Source organism: Muntiacus reevesi, chromosome 7 (assembly GCF_963930625.1).
Source record: "Muntiacus reevesi chromosome 7, mMunRee1.1, whole genome shotgun sequence".
NCBI lineage: Eukaryota > Metazoa > Chordata > Mammalia > Artiodactyla > Cervidae > Muntiacus > Muntiacus reevesi.
In genome coordinates this window covers 46,523,311-46,545,720 of record NC_089255.1, presented here as the reverse complement: position 1 = coordinate 46,545,720, position 22,410 = coordinate 46,523,311, and the positions used below count along the sequence as shown (strand labels likewise).

The 22,410-nt window shown below is 36.1% G+C and overlaps 1 protein-coding gene across 1 annotated transcript in view; it reads right to left on the bottom strand.

Moving 5' to 3' along the window:
* The window catches only part of VPS13C (vacuolar protein sorting 13 homolog C), a 168,946-nt gene extending 146,762 nt beyond the window's left edge, over positions 1-22,184 (bottom strand). The window contains exons 1-5 of the mRNA XM_065941879.1: positions 21,993-22,184; positions 10,523-10,566; positions 9,836-9,878; positions 6,131-6,226; positions 3,867-3,968 (exon numbers count right to left, since the gene is read on the bottom strand). Coding sequence (XP_065797951.1) covers positions 3,867-3,968; positions 6,131-6,226; positions 9,836-9,878; positions 10,523-10,566; positions 21,993-22,092 — 385 coding nt within the window. The 5' untranslated portion in view covers positions 22,093-22,184. The remainder of the gene's footprint in view (positions 1-3,866; positions 3,969-6,130; positions 6,227-9,835; positions 9,879-10,522; positions 10,567-21,992) is intronic.
* Between the last annotated feature and the right edge of the window lie 226 nt (positions 22,185-22,410).

The following is a 22,410-nucleotide window of genomic DNA, read 5'->3' as shown; positions in this document are numbered from 1 at the left end:
ACTTAGCTTTCCAACTCCTCTCCAGCTACACTATCAAAGTCCCAAATTCTTAGCAGCTCCCCATACATACTCTACACTTTTTCATTTCACTATTGCCTTAACCTAGAATGCCCTCTCTCCCTTCTGCACACTCAGCTGAAATACAGACCTTCAGAGTGTCCGCCCTGATCTCTTGACTGAACATGATAAGCCGTTTATGAACTTCTGCAATACTCTAACTATATCTCACTAATGAGACTCAACATCCTCTCCTGCCTATTACTAAACATGAGGTCTCTGACAGGAGGCTACAGGAATTTTCTAATTTTTGTGCTTCCAACAATGTGTTGAACGGACTGGCAGCAGACTTCTCAAAAGTACCTGGAAGTTAAAAGATTTTTACCCTTAAAATTCTCACTTTAAACGCAATATTCTATCCCCAGCCAATTCAAACAAGTGTGGAAGTAAATTACAAAACTTTCAGACTTGCAAGGATCTTAAAAATTATATCCAGTATATCCTTTCTTAAAAGCTATCAGAAATGCTTCAGCTAAACAAAGGAACAAACTAACAACAAAAGGCAAGGGACTCAATGAATAAAAAACAGAAGAGCAGTGAAGATCAGTTCTAGGATGACAATTATACAGCAGAACTAAAACAAAACAAAACAAAACAAAAAACACACAACCAAAAAAACTGCTCTTCAAGAGGGAAAGGGGGAGAGGGAAAGGACAAGAGATGCGTTTGGGCAATTGGAAAATAACATTGATAGCCGTATGATTGATAGGTTTCATGTAACACACAAAAGCATTTAAGGTAAATTTAAATGGAAGGAAAGAAGCATTTACAAATTTAAGAAAGAAAAACAAAAGGCTGGTTCAGAGGAAATGAAATCACAGTATATTATCTGACCCATCCAGTAAACAGTAATTATTTTGTCACAGTAATGTAAATTTTGACTCATAATTGGCCAAAAATTATGATATAGCCGTATTATGAGAAGATAGAAAGAGGAATTAAGGATGAAGGAAGATGGTAAGAGAGGTAAATTCCTTGACTACTGTCACAGGAAATACAAGATAGTGCCTTACACTAATAAATTAGACAACCACAGAATGCTTATATTTCTAAAATGATGGCTCCCTCTCAGGAATGAGTCGAAAGGGTAGAGAAGGGTGAAACAAGAAACTGACATTTTTCATGAGTCTTTTTGGAAAAAATGTTTGATTTCAGAGTCAACGTTAACTCTAAAATTTTAAGAGTGTTTGATAAATTAATATTTAATATTTTAAAATATAGAATCTATAAAGCATTTGAAAATCTTTTGACTTTACTATTACCCTTTACTTTACAATTGCCTTTCCAAGAAAATAAATTTACTACAATGAAATAAAAGAAGAAAAATATCAAGAAGCTTATTTTTACAGTTAACCAAACTCTCTAGAAATGAACTTACATTTCAATTTTCTTTTTTTCCCACATAATAGTGGGCAGGCACTCTATTTTAGCAAATGAAACAAACTGAGTAAAAAAGTACATCTTTAAAGCAGAGCAGACTAAAGACTCTATTTTCATTTTTATCAACTGCTGTTTATAGTTAAATCATTTCCTCTCCTTACCTGAGTCTCCATACATAAGCGATAGGGCTTTTGTGCTTTCAAAATCAAGAAATAAGTGGGAAAATAATAAGTATAAAAAATAAAGTCTAGTAATCAAGTCAAAACTGTTAATTAAAAATGGTGAAATGGAAAGCACATCAAGGCCAGGGTTGTCTTTAACCATTCACATGAACAACATTATATGAAGACAGGGTCTATATTCATATAAACTAGAGAAAGTACTTACATGCAGTCAAAATGACTAAATGTATTTCTTAATAATTGAGAAAAAAAATCTCTGTCAACATATTTCCCAACTTCTGAATTTATCTCTTTTATACTTAGAGCACTTTGTTGACAAACCTAATATAATAATGTTAATGAAACTGAGTTTCAATTTCTAAATCTTAGTTCTATCCTAACAAAAACTAAACTTATTATCCAAGGAGCTACAATATAATGATTATTTATAAGCCTAACAGCCCCATTAATACAAGCTTAGTACTACAGATGTTGATCCTCTATAGATTTATCAAATCATCCTTAACAGTCTCTCTGTGAGACCCAAAAATAAGTTTCCTAAGTATTAACAATCCAGTAGTCAAAATTCACAAGCACTTAATACAAAATGTATAGCAAATTATCATTTTGCTGATTAAGCTGTCAACTACTAAAACGGAGAGAGTATACACTATGCTTTCTCTTATAGTTCACTGGAAACACTAAAATATTGTGAAAGCAATCACAGTTATTGCTACACCAAAAAAAAGAAAAAAATGAGTTTGGGGTTTGTTTCTCAAGAGGGAAAATATAACTTAATTATATATGTTATAAATTAAAAGTATATAATTACATGAAACAGCAATATATCCTAGCATATATAAATATACTGATTGATGAATGTATGTAACTATATGATGTAATGATGTAACTATATGTATGTGTATTAACAGATTTAATCTGAACTGATTTAAGAAAGAACTTAAATTCTAGTGCTCTCTAAGCCTTTTTCCTCATTTTGATAAAACTATTTCTAATTAACCAATATTGAATAAAAGGAAATATTCACACTGAATTGGCATAAAACAAAACCACGACCACTTTGCTTTGTTTGGCACATAAAAGTGACAGAAATTAAGAAAACTGTTTTCACGGAAATACAGATCCTTGAGTTTCAGCAGAAACATAAGATATGGTTAAATATGAAGAGAGAAAGGAAAAAATGTTTAGACTTTTAAAATTTTCTACCATTAAAACAGCCTCTGTATCTGAAATATTTTAGTACTTTTCTGTAAAAGAATCAGTAATTTTGAATAAGGAAAAAACACGCAAGGAAAAAAGAATTAGAATCATTGACAAAGAATTTTAATATACAAGCTATTTTTAAGAGAGATTTCTCTCTTGATTTAATTAAATATCAGCTTAAACATCTTATTATAATATCTAAATATAATTTCTATCATTTCTAATATTGGCCATATCTTTTAAGAGAGATCAACAAGAAATGCCTTAGGCATTTCTAGTACTATCTTCTTCCATCATAGAAATACATAAACATGCTACCAAATGATGCAAAAATGATGTAAAATGCTATTAATTCTCATACCCCAATTGGCAATCAGAGTATGATTTGACTTGAAAGAGAAAAACAAACTTGGAAAGGCTTGGAAATGCCTTCAACTCACCATCCTACAGACCATTCTGTTTTATCCTATCCTTATTCTTGCTCCATAAACCAAATTAAAATAGTAACCAGATTTATTTTTAGATAAAAACAAAATATAAAAACTTAAGATGTTAAAATGTTGAAATCTGAAAAACCAATTTTTAAAAAATATCCTGTACAATATGAAAAGATACAGCAAGGAAAAGAATTACAGCACCATTTCTTCTAAACATTACTTCACTATATTAATATGCTGAACTTTATCTTTCAACAACACAGGTGAAAATGCAGACAAAGAAACCATTAACCTTTGGCAAAAACAAAGAGGATTACAAGAACTCAAAGAATTTGGGAAGTCACCATAAAGTAGCATAGTAGAAATGACTGCTTAAGAAAAGTTAAAAAATTTAACTGGCAGTGAGATAAAATAATCACAAAGGCAATGATTCCTAAACGTGAGTCATTAAAATCTTTACAATCGATATTATGAGATATGACATTAAAGGAAGATTCTTTAGAACAATAGCTTATGAAGGCTTATGAAAGAATCCTCTTTACAGAGTATTAAATGTATCTAAAACATAGGTATATGTATATTTACCTAAAACATAAACATATTGTACCTTTCTCTGCTGCTTTTTGAAGGGCTTCTTCAATTCGGGATAACTCTCTCTGTTTAATATCTTGCAAGGATTTTTCTTCCTTTTCAGCATCATATTTAATACCTAAAAATATATGTAGTTAATTCACACATCAAGAAAGGCAATAATAAATAAATAAGAGAAGTTCAGCCTCATTATAATATTGTGTGTATGTGTAACAGGTAATTTTTTAAGCAAAAAACATTTATATTTTTTGGATTGATTTTATAAAAAGTTTACATAAATGATTCTTATCTACTTACAAAGTTCACATCAAAAGGAAAAGAAAGGAAGGAAAGGAACTAAAGGGAGAAAGAATACAGGAAAAAGGATGATTGGGGAAAAGGGTGAGTAGGAAGGGAAAAGGGAAAAACAAAGAGAAGGCAGAAAATATATCAAAAAATTTCCAGTTATTATATCTGAGTGGTAAAATTTTGAGTACAAAAAACATGTAATATCCAATATCAGCTGGTATCAATGTAAGATTGATTTAAAAAAAGACCCTGAGAAAGAAATTCAAGAATATGTATCAACAATCATAAAATACATAAAATCATATCCTTTTAATTTAGTAATCTCATTTCATATCATGTACCTAAGGAAAAAACACAAAATGAGAAAGATATCTATAAGAAGGATGAGTTTATAATGCTCACTGTAACAGCAAAAACCAGTTGGCAGTCCATAATAAAATATCATATAGCCTTTCAAAATTGTCACTATCACCATGGAAACTGTGGTTTCCATATTTTATCAAAAATAACCCTTTTGCACTGTTGGTGGGAATGTAAACTGATACAGCCACTATGCAAGACACTAGGAGATGCCTCAAAAGAACTGGGAGTAGAACTACAATATAACCCAGCAAACCCACTGCTTGGCATATACCCTGAGGAAACAAAATTGAAAAAGGAACATGCACCCCAATGTTCACTACAGCACTATTTAGCTAGGACAGGGAAGCAACCTAGATGTCCATCCTCAGATGAACGGATAAAGAAGCTATGGTACATAAATACAGTGAATATTACTCAGCCATAAAAAGGAACACATTTGAGTTGGTTCTAATGAGATGGATGAACCTAGGGCCTATTATACAGAGGGAAGTAAGTCAGAAAGAGAAAAACAAATACCTTATATTAATACATATATATGAAATCTAGAAAGATGGTACTGATGAACCTATTTTCAGAGCAACAGTGGATATGCAGGCATAGAGAACAGACCTATAGATGAGGGTAGGGGAAAGCAGAGGGTGGGATGAACAGAGAGAGTAACATGGAAGCAGACACACCACCATGTGTAAAATAGATAACCAATGGGAATTTGCTGTGTGGCTCAGGGAACTCATACCAGCACTCTGTAACAACCTAGAGGGGTGGGAGGTGGGAAAGAGGTTAAAAGGGGAGGGGACAGAGGTATACCTATGGCTGACTCATGCTCATGTATGGCAGGGGCCAACACAATACTGTGAAGCAATTTTCCTTCAATTAAAAATGAGTAAAGTTTGGAAAAAATATATATACACACACTAAGTAAAGAAGCCGGATCCATGTTACATATATAACGTGATAAATGCTATGTTAAATCAAGTATGATTTTATACAGTAAAGACTGGAAAACAAAATATAAAAATAAAAATTGTCTTTTATGATTGATACAAGTAACTTTTCCCTAATATATCTAAACTTTTCTTAACATTATATTGATCTCAAACTGAAAAAAACATTAATAATGAATGATATTACTTTTAAAAACATCACTACTTTAAAAGTCATTAAAAATTAAAATACTATAATGTACAATGAGAAAATTACCTACTTTATACATGCTTTTGAAAGAACATTCACTCAAAATCAGAAGCAACAAAATGGGAAAAAAAATTTTCCAATCTGTAGATTAACATGACAGTACATTTTTAAAAATTTATTTACTTTCATTCTCAAAAGTAAATCTGTCTAATGCATCTCAACAGAAGACTTAGTTGTAAAATAATTATTCACAGAGAATAGAATAAATTTCACAAATGGCTGAACTTATTCTTTTCAACAACAGTATAAAATATTTCATATAAAATGTGGCTATATATGTACATGCAAAATGCATGTATGTGTGTACATATATGAGTATCATTAGTTTATTTAAATTATGTTCTGTTTTACTAAACATATTAAAATATTTAACCAAAGTAACAATCTAAATTTTACTATGACTTTACTGAATGGTTATAATCTAAAATAACTTACTTGCTCCTGGGACAACAAGCAGGTATAATCCCTCTAGAGTTGCAACAACAGCTTCACCATAAAGGTTCTTCCAAGGAATCTTCAAAGTTAATTTATCTAAACAAACATGATTTCAACTTTCTTATTTGGATGCTCAAGAAGATATACATTTCTCACTTTCCATTAAGAGAAAAAGTATACAAAACCCTTCAGATATAGAATATGAACATCACTCAGAAAAAAAGAAAAAAAACTAACACAGCTTAAAACATCTTCTCTATATTATATTACTATTAGAAATAACTATTTACATTGTGCTTTATACTTTTCAAACTTTTTGATAACTTTATTTCATTTAATATTCCCAAATTGAAAGAAAAATGAGGTAACTATTACTTTGGTTTTGAAAAAAGGAAAACTCAGTCCCAGGCAGGTTTAATTATTTGCTTAAGTCCACTCAAGTCATCAATGGAACCAGAACTGATGGTCTAAATACAGTACATGCTGTTCCTAGTCACACCTGCAACCTCATCTCTAAAGCATCAGTGTAAAAGAGTATCTGTTCAAGATCCCAGGAATTGAACCAGCAACACATGTCAGAGCACCCAAGGAAAAGACCTTTGACAGTATGCTAAACTGCTACAGCTAGAAGAGGCCAACCCTAAAGGCAAAGTATACTGTTTTATGATTACCAGTATTATAAAGTGACAGGCAGTTCAGACTAGCTATATTCCAAATATCTACTTATAAATCACAAGAAAGGCAGAACACATCTTCTCCGTTAGAAACAATGGTATTAATATCAAGTCCTTCAGAGGCTGGCCTACAGAAACTTTCTCACCCATAACGTAGATGAACTCCCCTAAGTGTCACTAAGCCAAGTTTGGAGTCTTACGGGAAAAAGCTACGCAAAGCAGGAGACAGAAGACAAAAAGGGCATATTTTCAGCTAAAGTTTGAAATGGGCAAAAACCTGCCTTTGGTATCTTTCCACGCTGTTTCTTTACTCTCTTCCCAATCACTAGTATGCCCTCTTTTCAGGTCTCCAGGCAGCAAATGTCCCAGTCTACCCTCAAATGTATCAGAGCAATTCTACCCAAACCTTTTTACCCCTACAGTTTTCCATGTTCCAAAATTAAATATCTTCTCTCATCACAATTTAAAAAATAATGACCCTATAAAAGCTATAATTCTCTCAGTACTGCTGATCAGATTCTTAAGACAAAAGAATCTGATTCAACTAAGTCATGCTAATATATGAGTGACTAAACTACTTACACCATCAGAAATCACTGGCATTTTAAATCAAGATGCTGAAAGCTCAAAGAATTGCTAAACAGGATAAAAAGCTGAAGAGGAAATAAAATAAAGTAATGTAAGGGAAGATATTTTGCTTCACCTGGATGACTATGGAGGCAAGTCAGTTTTGGCTGGGAATCTCTTACCGAGGTTAAAATCCAGAATTATTTCTCCATCTAGATTTTTACTTTTCTCCAGTTTGTAACCCTGCTGAGGTCCTTAAACAGTTCCTACTTCAGAGGAGCCTACAGCTAAGGGCAGTACATTTCTGGATCATTTCTAAGTCTGTTGATTTTATAGTGAGCACCACTTATATTTATAATAGACAGTGTTTTATTTATAAATGTCTCATCAACTCCTAAAATTGATTTGATTGCCTTCTTGGTGAGAATGAGATTGAAAAACTGGGAAATGCTTCTTTAATATACCAAAAATAAATTATCTGTTCTCTAAGCCTTTTTTCTCTCCTTTTACCATAACTCATTATCCTCCCATCCTTGACTATTCTATATTCCACTGAAATTTCCAACGCCTTCCTTTTATAAATCAGGAAATTTTTTAAATTTTTAAGTAAAAGCAGTATCCACAAACATATCTAGCTCTTAGAAAATCAAAACATCCTTGGTGTACTTAGCCACACTAACTCTACAGGTTAGGTGTAATATTTTAAGCTAACAGTAATTTAATAACTGTTCATTTTAAGCTAACAGTAATATAAGGGCCCGATAAACCTCGAAACAGAGATAAGTGTAACGAAAATATGCTTTGCATCCTTACATGCAAAGTATCTCTCCTAACAGTGAGTAACCTGGAAGAAAGCCATTAAATTCTTATAATACTTTAAGAGCAAAGAAAATAAATTCAGGACCACTGAAAACCTCTTCCAAAATATAAATTTTGTTGTATTAATACAATGAATAACATGTAAGCTATTTAGGCAAATATAACTCACCCATTAACCTGGATATGAGGTTGTAATATTTTGTGCTAATTTTAGATCTCTCTAGTATCTTTGAGGACAAAGACACTATATTTACCCTTGCTTCTCCCACAGCTACGTATCTCAAAGATAGAAGATTGAATGAATAGCTATAACTTCACTGGAGGATTTCAATTAAGCATACAGAGCTACAACAATACATCCACAACACTGTTAAACAAGGCCCTGTGTAACAGATAAACAAAAAATATAATGTATGCCCTAGTGATATTTTCAATCCAAGGGAGCATCTCCTGTTTCAAGAGGAAAAAAAGAAAATTTACATTGAAATGCTTTAATTTATATAAAAGGAACACATATTTATGAAGCAATGCAGATTCACAGAAGTATTCAAGTAATTACTAAAGATGCTAGGACAGTAAAAGACAAAGCCTGCCCTGGATACAAAATAATGAATGAAGAAGGAAAGTGATGTGGTGAAATAGCAGGGTGACAGGAATGAAAGGAAGGATGGTGGCATAAGTAAAAATTCTAAAGTAAGAACAACTCATCTAGGGTTGCAGTTTACAGTTTTTAAAAAGTAAAAACCAGGCAGCATGGACAAGTTGAAAGGACTTGCTATATTAAACTTCCTGTTGAAAAATTCCTCCAAGAAAGATGTATGCTTAGTTATGGATGATCTTAGTGTAAGAGTTTAGCTACACAGACTTTCAACTTAACAGAACATATCCTTTATACCACATTGCTGCACAATTTATCAAGTGAAATGGCTGAATAAAACATAAGGGAAATTAGCTATACTTAAATTCTCTTTAGTCAATCCTAAAGAAAATCAACTCTGACTACTCACTGGAAGGACTGATGCTGAAGCTGAAGCTCCAGTACTTTGGCCACCTGAGGCAAAGAGCCGACTTGTTAGAAAAGATCCTGATGCTGGGAAAAATTGAAGGTAAAAGGAGAAGAGGGCGGCAGAGGATGAGATGGTTAGACAGCATCACCGGCTCAATAGCCATGATTCTCTGAGCACACTCTGACAGATAGTGAAGCAAGGGAAGCTGGGAGTCCTGCAGTCCACAGGGTTGCAAAGAATTGGACACAACTCAGCAGCTGAACAACAACAAATTCTCTTTACTAGAGTCTGCAAATAATACTACTTTGAAATTAAAAAAAAAAAAAAATTTGCATATCAACTTTGAAAATGAAGATATTTTTCTTCATTTTGTGGTGGAACCAAAGCCTGAAAAATATCATTGCAGTTCAAATGTCTTTCTAGTTTAGACAGTAGTTTTCTACACTTTGCTCAAAAACTTTCATACATGTACTAGGTATAGTATACTTTAGGCTCAGAACTCGGAAAGCTCTAATCAACCTAAGCCAAAAACCTATTACATTTTGTTCAAGCTCAGCAAGATGTCTGATATTAAATAACAGGAAAAATAAAAAACTAAAAGGATGAAAAATAACTCAAATGAAGAGTGAAGTACTTACCAATTTGGCCAGCCTTGACTTTAAAAGGAACATCCAATTCACTCTTCAGAAGGAAGGAAAAAAAAATTAAACAACATCTTAAACTATTAAGTGCCCCCAAATCATCTTTGTAATAATTATTTAAATACACAATTATCTCTAAGGAAAAATAAAGTTTTTACATCTGAGAAATTCATAAAGGATATGTTTCACAGGTGAAAAAATGTTTTTAGTACTTGACTTTAAAGACAGAATTCACAAGAGAAGCAAAATATAAATAAGAACAATAGAAAAAGAGTTTATAGTTAAAGAACATTCCATTTTGCAAGAGATAATATTTCAATCATATGGAAAAAAATTTTTTTCTAAATCTTCTATCTCAGATTTTCCTAGAATAAATCATTAAACGAACAATCACTTCATCAGGTACCCAGTAACCAGGGTTTCAAAGAGCTTATTGAATTAACTGGGTAGTCAACATAGTAAAGAATCTGCCTGGAATACAGGAGACTCCGGGTTCAGTCCCTGGTTTGGGAAGATCCCCTGGAGAAGGGAATGGCTATCCATTCCAGTACTCTTGACTGGAGAATTCCATGGAAAGAGCCTGGTGGGTTACAGTTTATGGTGTTGCAAAGAGTCAGCCAAGACTGAGCAACTAACATTTTTACTTTCAACATAGTTTATATTAAAAAAAAAAAAAAAACTTACCAGAGCATTTTCTTTTATCTGTAGATTGTCCAAGGCCACATTACCTTTAAAAAAAAAAAGACAAAAAATATAAAGTTAATACACCAATTAGTATCAGAATACCCTGTCTTAATGCAATACCAACACTCTGCTAAATGCTAAGAAGCAAGCAAAGCAAACCTCAAGAATTTAAGAAGCTAAGGCACAAAAGAGTTGTTCTATACAGACAAGAAGTATTCATTATGGCATACTTTAGGTGAGCCCAATGCAAAAGAAATTATAAAATATTTAAACTGGCTAACATTTAAATAGACAATGAGAAAGAAACTGATGCCTTTCAGACTAAAGAACTTAGAACTGAAAATATCTATATATCCATCATTTTGAATGATTAAGCCAAAATCTTAAAAGAACCAAATAAAGAGGTTACTATTAGAACAGATCAATTATCCTGTAACCCAGTATCTTTTCCTTAATCATAGTATCAGTGAATAATTTCTATAAGAATACAGTGCTGCTCTTTTAAACTTTTAAAACTTCAAACACCCTACTGTCCCAGTAATTGTTTATGGTTCTACTATTCTCTCATTAGTCCAACTTTTTAAAAGCTTATTCAGATATTAAGTTATAAAAATGAAAGCCATAATGACACTATTGCATGACTCAAATTTTAAACACTGCATCTATATGTTCATACAGAATAAGTAAATATTCTTGTTTACATAAAAATATAAGCCAAAAAAGTTTTCATTTCATGTAAATTCTCTAAAGGTTACTAAAATGCAAGTTCCAACATGAAATACAAGTATAAATTATTCAATCATGCATTTTCTTAATCATTCATGACACTTTTTTTTTCCCCAAAAAAAATACTATGCTTCCTACGCTCTCTCGAAACATTTTTCAATCAAGTAGTTTCTTCCTGGTGGTATTCTAAAAAGAACTAAAAAGTATATTCAACTCTATTATGCCACTGTTAAGAGAGTAGGTTTCCCCCAGATCTCAGATTTAGTCAAGCAAACATTTATTAAGCACCTACTCTGAGTCAGGTGCTGGAAAGAAAGAGAACAACAATCCTGCTGGTGAGAAGTTCACAGCCTAGCAGAGGAGAGCAAATTTCTAAAATTTGGGAAATATTCTATTGACATCCCAACAGAACAGTGCATAAGATGCAAGGGAGGAACCACCTAATTCTGCCAAGGGAGATTAAGAACTTCACACAAAAGTTCAGGCTAGAAGACTGAAGAAATATTGACTGGGTGGATAAGAAGAGAGAACAAAGGGCTTCCCTGGTGGTTCCGCGGTAGAGAATCTGCCTGCCAATGGAGGAGACACGGGTTTGATTCCTGGGTCAGGAAGATCCCCCAGAGTAGGAAAGGGCAATCCACTCCAGTGTTCTTGCCTGGGAAATACCATGGACAGAGAAGTCTGGTGGGCTACAGTCCACGGGGCCGCATGAGTCGGGCAGACAAGACTTAACAACTAAACCACCAAGAAAAGAAGGCAACAGACATCTCTGAGTAAGATATATTTTAGAATGCACACGTGGTTTTTTGCAGCTGGTTGTGAGGATAGGAGATAAAGCCAGAAAGGTTGGCAGGAACTAGGCTAACCAAGAGTCTTTGGAATGAAAAGTTCAGACTGGCTACAAGAGAGAGATGAAATATGTACAACAGGGATGACAAAATCTGAGCTAGAACCATTATTCTTTTGCCGTAAGAAGTGAATCTGTCCAAATTATTTAACCAAAGATACTGCAATATTAGTTATAAAAGCAGAAAGGACTGATGGGAGGGAGGGAAGTTAGAAGGGAGGACCTAAAGAACTAGAAGTCCAGGAAGACAGCATACATCATCATAACCTACAAGAGAGCAACAAAACATAGACAGACATGGGAACACGCTCATAAAACGGGCTTAAAATAAGGGTAAAGAATGCCCAGATTGATCTATATATTTAAAATTATATATATGCACATATACATAGATAACAACTGTAACACTAGATACCGGAATAATCACAGCTGTTATTGCCATATAATAAAGTTCATTTTCTTCATAAATGCGTATTGTAAATTTTCTATAATAAACTTAAAAGCTGTAAGAAAAGGAAAGTAGGAGGTAAAAGCCTCACAAATGAGAAGAAAATACTACAGCATAATAACAGGAGGGAAATTTCTACAATATACTGAAGAGAAATTAAAACCTGAAGTAGGCAATAACTTCAGGGTCAAAGAGACAGATGAAAAAGTTGTTTTGGGGCTAGAACTGACAAGATGTCATCACTGACCAAACACATGAATAATATAGTAGTCATGGAAAACTGACATGTGTTTGAGAATTATGAAAAAAAAAACTTTAAAAAGTATTATATGCATAAAAATTAAATAAAGTGGGAGAATATTCCTGGACTTAATTCTGTCTGATGACGAATTACAAAAAATTACAATTGGGAATTCTATTTGAGTCAAAAGAAGTGACGTGCACAGAAGCCAGTGCACATGTGAGGCTGTACATACCAGTTTAACAAGACCTAAGACCTCAAGGGAGGCCTGTAAACTTGCTCGTGAATTCTGCTTGTTCCTCCCCTTGATTTTCAACTAGAGAGTCAAGGGTCACCAGGAATGCTCTCAAGTAACCTGCAGTAGATATAAAGCATTTTCTAACGATTGTTAAGGCACTAACATAATATATGTAAAAATATAAGTGCTCTCATAAAAAGCGCAGTGCCACTGTGGTTCTTTAATAAGTGATAGATGCTATTTACGATGTGAAATAGTAAAGCTGCCAATATGGCTAACAGAGCTGAACAAGTCCATTTAGAAAGACAGATTAGAGAAAGGTAATAGTGTTTATTGCTAGGAGGTAGAATTAAGGATTTTTTAATTCATGTTCTTCAGTATTTTCTAGTTTTTACAATAAGCAGATATTACTTTTAAGTTAACACTATTAAATTACAATATGAAATGGGGAAACAAGGTAAACTCTAACGTCAATATGACCTTAATATGTTTTATATAAATTCCTCCTATATTTACCATTTACTATCTACAGAAACATTAAAAAAAAAAGATCTATTTCTACTACTTAAGAGTCTAGCAATCAAATGCATACTTCCTCTCTGGAAAAAATGTAAATGTTATCTAACAAATAGTAACCGTAACAGTGATAATAAGAATGATACACTCTATAAATTATTTGCACTGAAGGAGGAGTCACTACTCCTAACACAAAGAAAAGGGGAGGAACAGCAGCATGTTTCTGATTATCACCAGGATGAAAGTGCACTCATTCATTCAGCCGGTAGAAGAGTGCCTTATCTAACTAAGGCACTGTGCTCAGAGTGTACTCTTCCACTAAAACGCATGTTTTCTGCAGATACAGAAAGCACACTCCCGCCTAAATATCAGCCACTTTATATTTAACTGACTGCTGAAGAAAAAGTTAAGATTTAGTTTTCCATTTCTATTCAAGATAATATAATTCTATACACATGCAAGTAACTTTAATAGCCATAATCAGATCACCCCGGGCTAAGAACACAGAGGTCATAGGAAGTTCCTGAAAACCTAGAGGAAGGGTAAATATTTGTGTCTAATCTTTAACAACCCCCCCTAGAAAAGGGAGGAAAGAAAGACTAATAATTGGAGATGGATAAACATAACTCTGCCAGCGAGGAAGGCACTAAATCCAATCCCACAATCAAGTGTCTTGAATCCCACAAATTTCTAAGGAGACCAAGGTAGAAAGAAGAAAAGAGGTTCTGTGAAATGATCTCCTTCTATGATGGATTGCCAAGTCTGAAGGATGAGAGCAAAAGTTAGTCTGGCTTCAGAAGACAAGGTTTCTGATTTTGACCCTACATGATGAAAGTAAATGATGGCCCACCAGCTACCCAGGCCTCTCAATGCACTCACTATATGATGAAAGAAATGTATGCACTATATGATGAAAGAAATGAAAGTAAATCATGAATAAACAGAAACATTCTGGCTGAGCACACGTGACTAGAGTGTCACATATAAACTTTCAAAGCTAATCTTGGAGGATATTTCAAAGAAGCATCTTAAAAGAGTAAATCCTCAATCAAAATTTAACTTAATAATCTTTTAGAATGAACCAGAGGAGGGAAATGAAAGTAAACCCATTAAATTAGCAAATGAAATCAAGCAGGCAGAGTTGGAGCCAGCTCAGAAAAATTTCAAAAGACACGACTGCTAAATTATAGAAAATAACAAAGTTGGTACATTTGTGAATAAAAATCCAATGCCACTGATATAATGTGGAGCAAGTTCGCCTCAGTCCAAGAATAGCTTTTAAAACACATAATGGCCTACAAAATAAATGTAAGAAATACAGTGCTGATGGTTAAATACCTCCAGTAAGAAATAATCTGAACTTTCACAGAAGTTTCACTACACTATTCTTCTGGCACTTAACACTCAGGTATATAAATCCCCAACCTGACTTCAAACTCATTGATCCTCCTCATGGCACTCGGCAAACACACTCCGTTAATTAGAATGCCTGTGTGTGTGTCAGTCACTCAGGTGTGTCCGACTCTGCAACGCCATGGACTGCAGCCCACCAGGTTCCTCTCTCCATGGGATTTCCCAGGCAAGAACACGAGTGGTTGCCATTTGTACTGAAACAGAAATGACTACATTAAGAACATAAATCTTTCTATGTTATTGACAGAAAACACTCTCAGATCTACCACATTACTTGATCCTCACAGCCTCCTGGGTGTAAAAGGAGGCAGGATGTAAAGACAAACCGGGGCTTAGAGGTTAAATGATTGGCCTGAGAACACTATGTGAACATAGTAAGTGGTGGAGCCAGGGCTCAAATCTCCTGATGCCCCATGCTGTGCTAAAAACATTACACTATCTCCCAAACAGCACAGATACGTTAGAGAATCTGATGATAATTCTATCTTCCTTGAAGGAAAAAAAAAAAAATGCCATATAAGAACTGGACCCCACATTGAGAGGCGTGGATAGCTGGCGGGCCATTTTTGGTTTTTGCTTTTTAAAAGAATTTCTTTAGAAACCCAAAACCAAAAAGTGTAACTAAAATCAGTATTACTAGCAAAGACATAACCAGAAAGTAAAGGAAAGTCAAGCTTTATGTTAAGAAAAAGAACTGTGTCTCTATTGTAAACACAGAAGCAGGAGATAGCATTGCAAAGGGTCATTCCAGTACTTTTTAAAAATCTACATTTTCCCAAAAACAAAAGAAATTCATAAGTTATGATTTAGAGTTTTTTAGGACCATGAAGACCTTAAAACCTAATCTGCTTTCACTTTATACATGAAGAAATCTTTTAAAGAGACTGGGTGGTTTACGCAAGGTTATACAATTAATGCATAGTAGCTTCCCAGGTGGCTCAGTGGTAAAGAACCTGCCCACCAATGCAGGAGATGCCTGCCAAGCAGGAACTGCAGGTTCGATCCCTGGGTCGAGATGATCTCCTGAAAAGGAAATGGCAACCCACTCCAATATTCCTGCCTGGGAAATACCATGGACAGAGGAGCCTGGCGGGCTACAGTCCAAGGGGTGGCAAAGAGTCGGACATGACTTAGCAACTAAACAGCAGCAGTGCTCAGAATAGAATCTATGTCTCCCGACTCCCTGGTCAATGTTCTTAATATAAAACACACAGACAAATACAAAACTGGGATTAAAAACAAAAAATCAACCAATAAATAAAAATACCCTCAGCCATGAAACTAGCTTTGCATGTTATAAAATAGTGAAAAAAGAATATGTGGTGCTATCCACTTTTTATTTAAGATTCCCTTTGCTTATCTGTAACATAAACTCCCATTATTTATTTGAAAGTATATATAAATATTCAAACACATTCATTTTCCAAGGAGTGAAAGTGAAAGTCACTTATTCGTGTCCAACTCTTTACAATCACATGGCTGCTCTATCCACAGAATTCAGGCAAGAATACTGGAATGGATAGCCATTCCCGTCTCCAGGAGATCTTCCCAACTCAGGGATCAAACCTGGGTCTTCTGCATTGCAGGTAGATTGTTTACCATCTGAGCCACCAGGGAAGCCCTAAGCTAAAGTAAATGAATGAATATTTCTAAAATAAATCAAATTATTTTGATAACTATTGCTTTAGTAAAAATACTTTAAAATATTATATCAACTCATTTCAGTTGAATCTAGCTATTTAACCAAATTACTTCATCTAGAGTCCTTTTAATAGGAGTTCACAGTAACTTTGTCTTGAGAGGGTAAGCTGGGGGAAGGAGAAGAAACAACTGACTCTCACTCTCCCATTTCCCTATTGAAACAGGAAGTCTCAGCAAAGAAAGCTGGAAAGCTGCCATGTCACCACTGAACTTTCTCCTTTTCAAATACATTTCAGGGCTCTCATAAAAGTAAGTAGTGTGGCAGAGTCCCTTTGCAGAATGGTTACCCAAGTACCAACTTCCAGCTCTATTTGTAGAAAGGGGTGAAGTTTTAATTTGCCATACTATTCAAATTTGTGGAAAATTGTTTCAATAAAATTTTAAAGCATTGTTTTAAATAATGATATTTAAATGCTTAAGTATGTTACAATATTGAACTTTTTTCACATGTAAACACATGTGACAGGGCAAGCTAATGAGAAGTGTGGCTTTCACTAGGCTAAGTGTTGGCTGGGAGGAGAGAAATAAAAAAAATTCCTCAATAGGTTTAGAAATACTGAGATATTGCTGTTTTATGGATTAAGGTTAGAAAGAAGCAAAGAGGCCTGTTTTTTCAGGCTGCCCTTCAGTTACCTGTTAAGACAATGTAATATATAGATTTGGATTTGTAAATATCAGCATGAAGCTGGAACTTCATTCTTCCTGTCTTCATGACTGTGACTCTGCTCACCAGTAGTGAGTGACGAACAAAAAGGTAAACATGATTTGACTATCATTTCTCACCATGAATGCAGAGCAAGTGGAAGTACTTAACAAAGGAGCACACATGGATCTGGCCTTGCTCAAGTCACGAAAGTTCAAAGCCAGAAGAAACGACCTTGCCTCGCCTTCTCATTTACAGATAAGAAACTGGTAGTCACTGGGCAGTGACTTGCTAAAAATCAATGAACCAGGCAGTACTGGACTTGTAATTAGATCCCACGTTTCCTCCTCCCTTATGCAGCTCAGCTCCAAGAACATCTGGCAGCTGATGGGAAAGGGTCAAGGGTGGAATGAAGGACAAAAGAGTAATCAGCACAGGCTTGGCCTTGTTTGCAGAATTAAAACTCTGAGGGCACTCCACCTGGCTCCTGCTCCTGCTGGTGGCCAGAAGATCACCACAGCCACCTCCTGCATCCAACTCTTCACAGCCTCTATGTATAGTCTACCTATCAAATGGAAGCGAGAGCAGAATTCTGAATGGAGATTTTCTGATGACTTTTCATGGCAAATCACCTTGAAAAATCAAACTGTTAAAGGTTCTACATTGCCACAATCCTGCCTAAACCAAATTGCAAAAGATCCAGTGTTTCAACATACCTTCTCAAACATGTTACTCTTAAAACAATTAAACCCTGGACCTGCCTCAAATAGCTAAAGGCTGTGCAACTTATCTGCTGGTACCAGTGTATGGGGAACAAAAACCTAGATAAGCCTTTCCGCCTGCATAGGCAGCAACATGCCCACCAGGCGCTTTTCTGAACCTTTGAAAATCTGACTTACAAAACACACGGCAAGTAGTATAAGGACTATAAGTGTAAGCTCAAATGCAAATAGTTTTTTTTTCTTTTAAGAAAAATCTTTGGAAATGCGGTATTAGCTCTACACAAAATTATTACACTGAAGAATGTGAAAACCTTAGAGGTCATACTTATGAAAATATAGGCATAGCTCATTTTACTGCACTTCACTTTGCTGAGCTTCATAGATATTGTTTTTCACAAATTTTTTACAAATTGAAGGTTTGTGGCAACCCTGTCAAGCAAGTCTACCGGTGCCATTTTTCCAACAGTATTTACTCACTTCATGTCTCTGTGTCACATTTTGGTAATTTTGGCAATATATCAAATTTTTCATTATTATTATATTTGCTATAGTGATCAGTGATTTTTGATGTACCTACTGCAAAAAGATCATGACTCACTGAAAGCTCAGATAATGGGTAGCATTTTTTAACAATAAAGTATTTTAAATTAAGTATGTACATTTTTTGACATAATGCTATTGTACATTTGAAATACTAATCTTTGTTCCAAACATTAACTTTAATAAGCACTAGAAAACGAGAAAGTTCATGTGACTTGCTTTGATATTCACTTTATTGCAATGGTCTGGAACCAAACTCAATATTTCTCAAGGTATTCGTATAAAATAAAACAAACAGGCTGGTTTCCATCACTCAGCTAGGTTTGTGTATCATCACCATTACTATCAGTATTAACAATTTAACAATTATAATTACAAAAACTTTTCACATGATTTACCTTACACAGTGTTATTTCCCCATTTTAAAAGGGAGATAAGAAAACTAAGGCTTAAAGAATTAAAATGTTTCTCCTATATCCCACAGCTAGTAAATAAGTTTTCATTTTTCTACCACAACAAGAATTTTTTAAAAATCATTATGTGTAAATCACTTTTAAAAATATCGAGGAACTGCTTGGCATTAAAAAAAAAATCTTTATAAGAATAAAAACGGAGATGACAAAGCTTTCGTGTGTGTGTACGTGTGTGTGTGTGTGTGTGTGTGTATGTTGCAATTTAAGGCAATATTCACAATAAACTTTCAGATTCTGGGCCTTCCAATAATTCTCCCCATCCTTCTCACTCTAACTTTTTGTTTATTGTGGATTTCATTGGGAATGCCTATGTATGTATGAATATATGCACAGCAAATTTTTCAAATTATATCAACACATCACTTTTATTCCTAAAACTCCTTCCTGATACCATCCAAGCAAAGATTATGCATTTTTACCTACATGATACCAAGTCACTTCTTAAAACTTCTGTTTCTTTCTTAAGTTAAAAATTTCATGAAGCATATAATTCCTCTAAGTACCTTTTAACTTCCTACTAAAACCTATTCAGCACCAGAAGGTCTACTATAAATGCAAAATACAACCACAATATTCCCCTTAGACTAGGGTTTCTCAACCAACATTTTGGGCTGAGTACTACTGTCCATGGGATCACAAAGGGTCAGACATGCCTTGGCAACTCAACAACAACTTTTTGCTGTGGGGAGCTGTCCTAAGCATTGTAGAACATAACAGTCTTTAGGGGTTCACCCAGGAAATACCAAAAGCACACATCTCCCCACAGCATGACAATCAAAAGTGTCTCAGATATGCAAATATTCTCTTGGAAGCAAAGTCATTCCTGGTTGAAAACCACTGCCATAGAGTAGCCAAAGAAGTATCAATTTATTCCTTGTTTGGAAAGAATAGTAGATCAGCTGTGCGAAATGTTTGCAGATGGAATTCTTCCCTTTCTCAATATATGAAAATTTAAGAAAAAAACTGAAAAGGTCAAACTCTATGACTCATAAACCTTATCTGCTAAACCAGTTTTCAAGTAATTATTATATAAAATTTTAAATTCTTTATAAAGCTTGTCAATGTCAAAGATGTAATAAATATCAGCTGTTTTCTTAATAATAACTTAATAATCTCATTTGTTTTACTATAAAAAGTGTAAGATAAATTTATTCAAAGAACAGAAATCACCAACTCACATTTTTGCCTATTTTAATGACAGAATTAGCATTATAAACAAAATATTTGAGCAATCGCTGTAAAAGCTCATAACTTACTTCTTTCTTTATGCTTATCACAAAAATAAAAGACAGCAAAACTTTACACAAGTTTAGCTGTGGTCTGATAAATGTGAATGGACTTCCATCAGGGGCATTTCCTAAAAGAAATGGGTTTATTTCTCAGGGTCTATTATAAAGTTGATGCTGGCCATGGGCATAACGCCCTGAGTACCAAGTCACTTCAGTTGTGTCTGACTTTGTGTGACTCTATGGACTGTAGCCTGCAAGGCTCCTCTGTCCATGGGGTTCTCCAGGCAAGAATACTGGCGTGGGTAGCCATTCCTTCCTCCAAAGGATCTTTCCCACCCAGGGATGGAACCTGGGTCTCCCACATCGTAGGCCAACTCTTTACCATCTGAGCCACCATGGAAGCTCAAAAAGAAATGGAATAAATTCTAACGGTATATTTTATTTAACCCAATATATTCAAATATTATTTCACCACGTGATCAATATAAAAAACTGCTGCGATATTACACTTTCTCCTACTGAGTATTTTCAAAACTTGCTGTGTACTTTATACATTTGGCACACCTTATTTTGCACTAACTACATTGCAAGTGTTCTCATAATGGCTACACTATAGGACAGCTATAACGACTTGCTGACTTAATTAAAAGCAGACACATCCATTCGGCATCACCGACTCAATGTACATGAGTTTGAGTAAACTCCGGGAGTTGGTGATGGACGGGGAGGCCTGACATGCTGCAGTCCACGGGGTCGCAAAGAGTCAGACATGACTGAGCGTCTGAACTGAACATCCAATTGAGTACTACTTTAGATATCCCTTCAAAGCTGACAAAATTCCCAAAACTCTTCTGTAGAGTAAGGAAGTATCCCCAGTGTCCCCAGAGCTTTTCAGGTAATTGGCGCAAATAAGCTTTCTGAAGATGGAGAAGCACACTCATCTACTTCTATACACAACCTCTAGGCTAGAAGCGTTGGTGTCAAATCAGTGTGCAACCAGGCAGCACCTAATTAACGATGATGTAGGTCGTGGCTTGAATTTCTCTGTTGCTCCAAAACAAAATTGAAACTCCTCTTCTTAAGAGGAAAATCAATCCTAAGGGAAGTAGTCACTTTCTCAGTAGCTGAGAGTATTACGAGTTAAGAATTTCTACCGACGAGCCCCTCCTAACGATCTTCCCCTACTTGCCAATTGCTTCCCAAACCCTTAAGCGAAAGGCCAGTTCCTGACAGCTATCAATTGCCAGAAAAGATAACTGCGAAACACAATTTCCTGTTTCTCCTTCCTTGATGCCACTTTGGGCGTGCGGGACCACGCAGCCAGCCTCGCTCCACCTGGAGTGAGAACAGGGAGGGTTCTGTGGAGTCGAAGGGGCCAGGCCGAGGGCAGGCAGAGCTCCCCCAAGGTGGGCAGGTGGGACCGGGCAGGGACTTCGGACTCAGGGACAGGAAAGCTGGGAATCTCAGCGGGGCGGGCGCGATCCAACCGAGCCTCTCCAGCCCCTGCGAGCGCCCAGGACCCGGTGGCGGTGGGGGCGGGCACAGGCCTCCCCACGCCCGGCACCTGCGGCCCAGGGCGGGGGCCCCACTGAGCGCCCTCCCCGGAGGCGGAGCCTCAGACGGCAAAAGGAACTCGGCCCGGGCTGGAACCAGGAGGGGAGCAGCCGGCGGCTGGGGCCCCTCGGCCAGCGTCTGCAACCCCCAGCAACTCGCGGCCGCGCCCTCTCGCTTACCGCCCCAGATCCCCAGCTTCAGCTGGGACTTGTTCAGGTTCTCCACGTAGTCCCCCAGAAAGCGGTTCAGCAGGTCCGCGACCACCGATTCCAGCACCATGGTGGGACCCGGGCGCAGAAGAGGGAGGAGCCGGAACCGACCGGCGCAGCTGAGGGCGGCGACCAGAGCTGCGAATGACAGCCCCCCCGGGCGCCGACCCGCCCCGGCGCCGCGCTGCACCGCGCGTGATCCGGAAGTGCGCAGGCGCGCCACAGCCGCCGCCGCTGTTGTTGCCGCCGCCCGGAGCTGGCGCTTCGGGGGCGCGTCGCAAACTCGTGATGCCCTGGCCGCAGGCCCCCAGGGCACCTGGCAGCGGGCGGAGCGGCGGAGAAGCTGCTCTAGGGCTTGGCTCAGCGGCCCGCACCAGAGGAAAGAGAT